Here is a 10,009-nt window from a genome sequence, read left to right on the forward strand (position 1 = left end):
TAAGAGGCATGACTTACTCAGACCCATTAACTCAAACGGGTCTACTCAGAGTCTAATTTAGTTGGCTGCAACCATAGGAGCCAACTCCTAGGGGGCCGAAGTCCCTTGCCCGCCCCCCCAATAAAATACTTGAGGGCGCCCCAAAGTTTATGAGCATTGCCATTCAAATGGTGTGTGTCTTGTGATCGGTTATGCGGGATGGGGCTTATCCGCCCCCTTCGCAATGTTTTATTCAAGTAGGCACCCCTGCATGGGTGTCATTTTAATTTTGAGAAGTGAGTGCTTTCTTCATTTCTCTCTCTCCCCCCCCATTTCCCCCTCCAGCCCCAGAAGCTTGCAAAGGACTCAAGCCCTAGAGCTGCCCGTTCCCTAGGAAACCCCCCCCCCCTGTTGCGCGGAGATCCCCGCGGCGCGCGCAATGTCGGTGCGCGTTTTTACGCGCCAGATTCCTTTTGCGCGCAGCGGCGTTATGGCGGGGTTGCTTCCTAACGCGGCAAGGTCTCGGCTTCTCCCCGCCTCGCTCCGGAGGAAGCAGGCGCACGTGGACCAGCCGGCCTTCCTTATCGGAGATGGGGATGGCGAGAAGCCCGAAGGCGGGTGGCGCGATAAGCCTTATCTCCCGGCCGGGCTCGCTCAGTCGGCGGACGGAGCTGCTTCTCTAATCAGGTGCGGGAGAAGCGGCGAGCTGCCGCCGCCTGCGCTCAGCCGCACGTGGCCCAGGAAGGAGGAAGCCCGATGGCGCGCCGCTCTCGCCCGGAGCTGAGTTGTGCCCGGCGAGGCTAGTAGGATCCTTCGGGGTTTTGGAGGCTGGGCAGGAGCAGGTTGGAGGGGTGGGGTCGCACGCAGAATAGGCCTGGGTCCCACTGAGAAGTAGGCATGGGCGTAGCCAGGGTGGGCACAGCTGCCCTCCCCTAAACCAAGTCAATAAATAACAATACTTAAACTAAAAGTAGAAATTGTAGAAATATAGTTTTTCTGAGGAAGATAAAACAACTGTTGAGACATTTCAGTCCAAAACTGCTCATGGGCCCAAACACGAAAATTATTGAAAAGCATTGAAAGTACCCAATTAATTGAGGTTCTGCCCCCCCTCCCCCTTATGAAAGCTTTCTTCCCGCAGTGGGGGTATTTTTTACCTGTGATTTCCCCAGAAAGTTCAACAACTATTTTAGGGGGTGATCTAGAAAAAGCTGGACAACTTTGGCTGCTGCCTCCCTAACAAAAACCCTGGCTAGGCCCATGAATCTGCAAGACAAGAGACAGACAGAGGGTGGTGACAGGTGAGTGTCCCCCCCCCCATAAATCCTGGCTATAGCCATGGAAGTAGGGGTGCCAACTTGAATTAAAAAGAGGGGGCGAGGTAAGCCCCGCCCCACATAATCACATAATGCGGCACACAGACAGACACCATTTTAATGGCAAAGAATGTCCATCACCTTTGGGGGGCTGAGACCTCTCAAATATTTTATTGAGGGGGGCAGAGTAAGGCCTTTAGAAGTTGGCTGCGGTGCTGAGAAGACTTGGAAGGAGAAAGCCCTAAGGAAAAGGGTCTGGCTGGCTTGCAGAAGCACTATGCTTTACCATCTTAAATAATAATAATGAATAGCAATAAATACTTGGAATAATATTAATAATTTGGAAGGAACAGCAGCACCAGAGTCTATATCATCTCACTTCACTTCCAGCTTGGGGCTTGCAACCTCGTCCTCTCTGAAGAGTAAGGAGAAGCTCCCAGAGGTCTGTTTAGGACCATCTCCTGTTTCCCACACAAACAAACCTCTCCTGCCTTGTTCTCCATCAGCAGGTAGCTTCAAAGGTAGACAGCTTCTGGAGCTGGAGTTTCCACTCAACTATGGCTAACTCCAACAGCTGATAGACTTGCAGCTTCAATGAATGTATTGTTGAATCTCCTTTTGAAAGCCATCCAAGCCACTGGCTGTGGCCACCTCTTGCGGCAGCAGATTCCCACCAGTTTTGCGAGCCCTGAAGTGCTTCCTACGGGTATGTCCTGAACTCGACGTCCATGTATTTCATTGGGTGATCGCTAGTTCTCAGATTAGGAACAAGGAAGGGTGCGGGGGAATATCCACTTTCCCCATGCTGCCTCTGAGCATGTGCAAAGTAAAATCCCCCCTCAACGGCAGTATCTCATGTTCAGAATTGGAGACAGTGGTTTGAAGGAAGAGGTTGTATCCTGAATGGGTCCCTCTGTTTTTAATGAGTGCCTCTGTTTTTAAAAATTATTAATAGAAATTAAACCCTGCTTACTTGATCACCCCAGATGTGTGGGGGCTGGCTATGGTAACACAGAGGTGGCAGAATGGCAACATACACGTGCTCAGAAACACTCGGAAACATAACCCACAGCTAAACCCTAGCAAACCCTGAGGCTGATCCCCATTTTATATTACATCTCAGGGCTTCCAGAGTCCTCCTGGAACTCTTCTGAAACTATACGAAGGCACAGGTTCTGTTATACTGCGGGGACTAGAGACTTGACTTTTTGAAATGAAATCAAAGCAGACATTTCCCAGGGGGCTCAAGTGTTGCGACAAGACAGCAGCAGCAGCTCTTTAGAAAGTAATGCACGCTGCCCCTTTTATGACCTTCAGAATCAAGGCTGGCAGAAGTGCCAAGATGCCAGCTTTTAAGGGCTGGCTGCCAGGATGACCCACACGCGCCCTTCTGTTGGTATGATCTGTCGAAAGTCTCCCATCGCTCAGCGGTCCAGCAGCGACTGCCTTTGATAGTCAAAGTGCCTGGGTTTTGGACTTGGGCCATGTCAGAGAACGGCTTGTTCCGCGGATGCAGGAACTTGCGAAGACAGCAGAGGAATGCGGGGCGACAGCTTGAGGCACTTCCTACTCCTGCGGCTGCGGCTCCAGCAGCAGGCTGAGCTCTTGCCAAGAGGAACAAGGGCTGGCTAGCTGCAGATTTCCCCTAAATGCCAGCCACCGGTGCAAGAACGCACTCCAGAGCTAGTTTTGGATTTTGTGCGGCCGGATCGGCATTGTAGAAGAATACATTGCTAGGTTCTTCCTAGTGAAGCCATAAGTAAAGCAGATCTGGGCTTACCTAGTATGTTACAATGCTTGCCAATTGCAGTTAGCATACCCTCCAATGTTTCTGCAATGAAAATAGGGCTGTCCGATTCAACAACAACGTTATTATTTATACTCTGCCCATCTGACTGGGTTGCCCTGGCCAACTTGAGCAGCTTCCAACATACGTACAGTGGAACCTCGGTTTAGGAACACCTCAGTTTACGAATTTTTGGTTTACAAACACCGCGGACCCGTCTGGAACGGATTAATCCACTTTCCATTACTTTCAATGGGAAAGTTCGCTTCAGTTTATGAACGCTTCAGTTTAAGTACTCCGCAGACTGTCTGGAACAGATTAATCCACTTTCCATTACTTTCAATGGGAAAGTTCGCTTCAGTTTATGAACACTTCAGTTTATGAACAGACTTCCGGAACCAATTATGTTCATAAACCGAGGTACCACTGTATATAAAAACCTTCCTTATAAAGGGCTGCCTACAAGCTGTCTTCTAAAGGTTCTATAGTTATTAGTTACTTATCTCCTTGGCTCAGGGGTCATATGACTCCATATCCTCCAACAACATTTCTCTGATGAAAATAGGGACACTCCAGGATCAATTGAGAAACCAGGGTGGCTTATGATGTAAATCAAATCAGAAACGAGGATAGCTTCTGTAAATCTGGGACTGTCCCTGGAAAATTGGAACATTTGGAGGGTCTGATTGCTTAGTGGGTTTATTGGGAAAGGGGAACTGTGGCGAAAAGAATTAAATCAACACCCCAAGCTCCCCTTGAGAACCTTCAATAATCAGCTGAAAGAAGGAGACGATTGCTCACTCTGTATCACACACTGACGTATCTTCTTAGTGAAACCCTTTAGGAACTTGGGAGTAAATTTTAATCTTTTCTGCGCCCTTTTTTCCTTCTTTCTTTTTGTACTGGTTTCCCATACTGTGGTGCATACCTCTTTTACTTTACCAAATGAAAAAGAAGAAGAGGGATGCCTATAAAACAGGGGTAGGCAACCTAAGGCCCAGGGGACGGATCTGGCCCAATCGCCTTCTAAATCCGGCCTGCGGACGGTCCGGGAATCACCGTGGTTTTACATGAGTAGAATGTGTCCTTTTATTTAAAATGCATCTCTGGGTTATTTGTGGGGCCTGCCTGGTGTTTTTACATGAGTAGAATGTGTGCTTTTATTTAAAATGCATCTCTGGGTTATTTGTGGGGCCTGCCTGGTGTTTTTACATGAGTAGAATGTGTGCTTTTATTTAAAATGCATCTCTGGCTTATTTCAAGGCAATGTCAAGGCAATAAGTAACTATTGTAGTTTCAGAAGACAGCTGAAGGCGGCCCTGTTTAGGGAAGTTTTTAATGTTTGATGCTGTACTGTTTTTAATATTCGGTTGGAAGCCGCCCAGAGTGGCTGGGGAAACCCAGCCAGATGGGCGGGGTATAAATAATATATTATTATTTGTGGGGCATAGGAATTTGTTCATCCCCCCCCCAAAAAAAAATACTCCGGCCCCACATGGTCTGAGAGACGGTGGACCGGCCCACGGCTGAAAAAGGCTGCTGACCCCTGCTATAAAATGAAAGGATTTGATCAGAAGTGAGGCTAGACTGCTAATTGTATTGGTTCTTAAAAATTAAGGCAAGGCTCAGCGTAATCCTAACTGTGCCTACTCAGAAGTAAGTTCTCTTGAATTAAACGAGTGTTACTACCTGGCAAGTAGGGTTGGGGCTGCAACCTAAGCCAGTTGCACATGGTTCCCACTGAAATAATAGACATTACCGATCAACATTTTATAGAATCATAGAATAGTACAGTTGGAAGGGACCCTGAGGATCATCTAGTCCAACCCCATTGAAATACAAGAATATGCAGCTGTCCCATACGGGGATAGAACCTGCAACATTGGCATTAACAGCACTGTGCTCTAACCAACTGAGCTATTCAAATCAATGGGACTTAAAGGGTGACTATTTGTTTCCATTGATTTCAGGGGGACCTAAGTACAGCTAAACTTAGGGTGTACTCTCTGCGTATGTCTACCCAGCAGCAATTCCCACTTAGCTCATTGAGATCTACTCCCAGGTAAGCGTGCGTAGGATTGCAGCCTAGATCATATCCATTATGTTTCCGAGAAAATATGCAACAGTGATTTTAAGGAGGTCAAGAACAGCTTCTTAAGAAACGTGTTGAAAGAAAACGTGTGTAATACAAATCCTAAAAAGCTGTATAGCAGGCATAGGCAAACTCGGCCCTCCAGATGTTTTGGGACTACAGCTCCCATCATCCCTAGCTAACAGGACCAGTGGTCAGGGATGATGGGAGTTGTAGTCCCAAAACATCTGGAGGGCTGAGTTTGCCTATGCCTGCTGTATAGAATGACAAGGAAAGGAACTTGGTTTGTATTAATGAGAATGCCTGGCATTATATTTGGAATAATGGTCTGGAATTTTTTTATTTGTCACCGGACAAATCTTACTACCCAGTGATTTTTAAGTGGCATTATACACCCCCCACCCAAGAAATTAAATAAGGATATAGGATTGAGAAGAGAATTTTGACAAAAACATTGTAGAAGAAAAGGGAAGATTGTTTTTCATATGTGGTGGAGATGTCCATGCAGAAATCTTATGGATTATTCATTTCGTGATAGGTTATAATCTTTTAGGTACTTCAGAGGCCCTGTTGTTGGGGGAGTTTTTCAAGATTATGTAAAGGAGGGAGTTTCAGGGCATTATTCCATATTTCCTGGTTGCAGCTAAAATATGATTGACAAGACTCTCTGGAAAGATGTTAAAATCCCTGGCGGAAACTAGGTTGTTCAGAATTGGGGATATTAGAGCTGCTAAGACGGCAGCAAATTATGATAAATTGAGAGAAGCCAGAGTTTTTGCCGATGCTTTTGTTTAAAGCGGCATCTGATTTATTGTCTGCTGAAAGGAGAACCTATCCCTGACAGGTTTTGGCTTTCAGTGGCACAGTGTAGATTTAGGAAGAGCGAACATTGGATTACAGTAAGAACAAAACAAGGCAGTAACAGTAACAGACATGCAGTACAGTATGTAGTTTATTTTTGCATGGAAGCATTTGCCTACATTGAAATAATATATTGTGCACTGATTAAAGTGATCCTCGAAAAGGACCACCCTTTTGTTTTCTAAGAGTTGGAAGAGAGACGAAATGTAAGAACATATTGAATTCTTATTCACGGTGAGATCTATCTATCTATCATCTATCTTAAGGTTACCAATTTTTTTTCAATGAATCCGGGGACAATGGATTTTGTTGGGGGACTGTCCCCGGGAAACAGGGACATCTGGTAACCTTAATCTATCTATCTATCTATCTATCTACCGTGTTTCTCATATTATAAGACATGTCTTATATTTATTTTTTCCTCAAAAAAACACACTATGGCTTATTTTCAAGGGATGTCTTATTTTTTTCCTCCTCCTCCTGCTGCGGCCGGCATTGCTGCTGTGCCTATCACTATGTCTTATTTTCGGGGTATGGCTTATATTCCTTGAATGCTTAAAAATCCTGCTATGGCTTATTTTATGGGTATGTCTTAAAATATGAGAAACAGGGTATCTATCTATCTATCCAGTGCTTTTTTTCTGGGGCGGGGGGACACAGGGGTATGCATACTCCTAAACATTTTGTGAATCTGAGTTTGGCCTCATTGAGGGGCAGTATTTCAATATGAGTAGGAAAATGAGAGTACCTAAACATTTTTTTAAAGAAAAAAGCACTCTATCTATCTATCTATCTATCTATCTATCTATCTATCTATCTAATCTCCATCAAACCCTGCGCACTGTCTCTGATACAGAGGCTAGCTAGCCAGATGCCCCATGGTAGCTTACAGCTAGGGCAAAATGGAGACAGCCACCACTATCCTTTTCCTCTGGCTGGTCTCTGGGAGTGAATGCCAAGGCTTCACTTGCTAATTTCCTGCATTTATCTCGATTTCTGCCCGTGCTATTGACTATCGCCGCAGCTTTCCATGAGCGTGAGCTTCTGTGTTTGTTATGCATCGCATGGGGGGGGGAGGGGGGAGGAACCGTGCTGCTCAGGATCTCACTTCTCAACCTCCTCCCTGTGTTTGTCGCTTGCCTTGCCTTATCTAGCTCTGCTTTCCAAACACTCTGCTATGAGACCTCTTAGCCTCCTCTCCAGCATTCACCCCTGATGTTTGCTGGTCCTTTGCCAGGCTCTCAACCTGAGCCATATGAAAGAACCATCGGTTCTTCTGACCCTTCACTGCAAAGCAACTGTGACCTTTTCCCCTGCCGGGTTGGAATCCTGAGAAAGGACTTCACTGGCAATTCCCCTCCCCAAAGCAGTTTCAGATCAGTTTTTTTTTTAATGGACCAACACATCTGCTTTTCATAGGATTCCCTCCACCTCTGGCTTGCTGCTGCCTTGGCCATTGCATCATGGTGACTCAGGGTTCAAAGTGGTGATCTTTGCTGCATAAACAGATGGTCCTTGATGGCATCTGGAATCAACCTATTTTCTCCAACCGTGTGATGGATTGGTGAGGTCAGTGGTTGGCCGTTTACTCAGCAGTGCACTAGGCAGGTGCAGGTGCCGGCCAAGGTTGCTTGGTAGAATAATAGAATTGCAGAGTTGGAAGGGGCCACGAGGGTCATTTAGTCCAACCCCCTGCAATGCAGGAATCTTTTGCCCAACCTGGGGCTTGAACCCACGACCCTGAGAGTCAGAGTCTCACGCTCTGACTGAAGATTGACTGAGCTAGGTAAGCTAAGTAGAAAGCTAAGGTCATTTGCAAATAGGCTTATAATACGCTTTTGCATCTAGCTTGATTTCTCATGTTTCAGGATGGCCGTTGAAAATAGGCTCCTGGGCTGAGCCCTCCCTCAGATAGAGTCATGCACAAATCCAACTGCAGCGGGGGGGGGGGGGGGAATTCACCAGTAAATCCTCCTGGTTTTTATTTTATTTTATTTGTTCATTTGCTAACAAAATTGATATGCCCACTCGGGAGCAAATTTGTCTGGGTCTCTAACGCAAACATGATTCCAAAATTCCAGATTGCTTATCTTCTCATTTGATTCGCCTCCCACACCCACTTCCTTAGACGATATTGATTTTGAGATTATTGTTTTTAAGGGATGTGGGGTGGCGGTTGGGGTGGGGGAGAGGAAGATGTGAAGATACTGAATGTAAGAAACTGTTTGTAGTCTGACTTTAGGCTTGCCTACCTGCTTACTCCAAACCTCCAGGTTTAAATGTCTCCTTAACCTGAAAAGAATTGTGCAAAATCTCTAGCACGTGACACGGGATAAGCCATTTCGGCATCCTCTTTGGAGCCTTTTCCACAAACTCCCAATCCTACCTGCTCATCCTTCTTGGAACCTCTTTCCCCCCTCTCTGTTCAGCGCCTGCTATTATGCATCTTCTACAAGGCAACTTTCATCTGCAAAGGCCTTTGTATTAAGCTCACAGTAAGCTCATCACATGATTCTTAATGCTCCCATTTCACAGATGAGGGAACTGAGACCGAGGGCATGGGCCCAGGAGCCCAGAAGCGAAATTTGAATCTAGGCCTCTCACACATCGAAATCCAGCTCCCTAGCTTCCCGGGACGTGAGTGCCACCTCTTTCCTGTGAAGGTGGGATCTCATGGAGGAAACGACTCACCTTGATAAGTTTGCAGCGGATCTGGGCCGAGACCATGTGGCTGTTGCGCAGGTTCCCCACGCGGAACATGAGGCACAGCTTCCCGTCTCGCTTGGAGATGACCGCGGCGCGGCTGAACATGAGGGTCTCAGCCCTCTTCTTGGGCTGGGACATCTTGATGAACATGCAGCCAATGAGGAAGGCGTCCACCACGGAGCCCAGTAGCGACTGGAAGAGGAAGAGCACGATGCCCTCAGGGCAGCGCTCTGTGATGTAGCGGTGCCCGTATCCGATGGTCGCCTCCGTCTCAATGAAGAAGAGGAAGGCCGAGGGGAAGTTGTAGACGTTGGCCACGCAAGGGTTGTGCCCAGGGCTGTGCCCGTGGTGCATGTCCAGGTCTCCCCGCAAGTAGGCGATCCCCCACCACATGGAGGCCATGACCAGCCAGGCCACCGTGTAGGTCAGCAGGAAGATGAGCAGGTTCCAGCGCCACTTGAGGTCCACCAGGGTGGTGAAGAGGTCCGTCAAGTAGCGGCTGTTCTCGCTGCCCAGGTTGCCATGCTGGACGTTGCAGCGGCCGTTCTTGTCCACAAAGCGCTGGCGCTTCCGCCGCGCCGACGTGCCCACCACAGCCTGGTATTCGTCGCCGAACTTCCGGCGCACCACCGACATTCTGGTGGCAAGGAGGGGAGCTTGCCCCGTTGGCTCGGCACGTCCTCTTCACCTGCACCGGAGAGGGAAAATCGCACTAGACATCCGTCTCCGCTGCACACCCAGGACTTAGGTTTGTCTCCTCTTTTCTGGATTATCTTCTCAGTTTGCTGGGAGCCGGCTTGCTCACTGCATGGGCTGGGCTGAGCGCTGTGGCGGGCGAGGTTGGAGGATTTCTGGGCTGGTGTTGGCAGGGGAACCCACTTTCCGTGAGCTGGTTCTGGACCTGTAAGCTGTGCTGGGTAGCAGAAGCTGGACCCCGATGGCCAGACAAGAGAGCCCGAGTTGGGTTGGCCGCTTAGGTGGTCACTTTTGCATGCTGGTCATGACCGATGGCAGGATGCTGGCTGAGTTTGGGTGGTCCGTTTGCACGCTGGGGGAGGGGGGAATGGTTCTCGCAAGCTGCGGGTGGCAGCACCAAGGTCCGCGCTGGCAGGGCACTGATGGTCACCCCGGGGATTTGGATGGGCACCGATTCTACCAGCAGGAGCCGATTTCGACTTCTGCAGACCTTTCTGCCGCTGCTGGCGAGGGTCCTCCGGGGCTCTCTTGGGGGATGATGAGAACTGGCCCCACGCACACGTGGCTTCACTG

The 10,009-nt window shown here is 48.2% G+C and overlaps 1 protein-coding gene across 1 annotated transcript in view; it reads right to left on the reverse strand.

Moving 5' to 3' along the window:
* Positions 1-9,376, reverse strand: part of LOC118094798 (G protein-activated inward rectifier potassium channel 1-like) — a 28,699-nt gene extending 19,323 nt beyond the window's left edge. Inside the window, exon 1 of the mRNA XM_035135476.2 lies at positions 8,726-9,376. Within this exon, the coding sequence (XP_034991367.2) occupies positions 8,726-9,376 (651 nt within the window). The remainder of the gene's footprint in view (positions 1-8,725) is intronic.
* Between the last annotated feature and the right edge of the window lie 633 nt (positions 9,377-10,009).

This window comes from Zootoca vivipara, chromosome 13 (genome assembly GCF_963506605.1).
Source record: "Zootoca vivipara chromosome 13, rZooViv1.1, whole genome shotgun sequence".
NCBI classification, from domain to species: domain Eukaryota; kingdom Metazoa; phylum Chordata; class Lepidosauria; order Squamata; family Lacertidae; genus Zootoca; species Zootoca vivipara.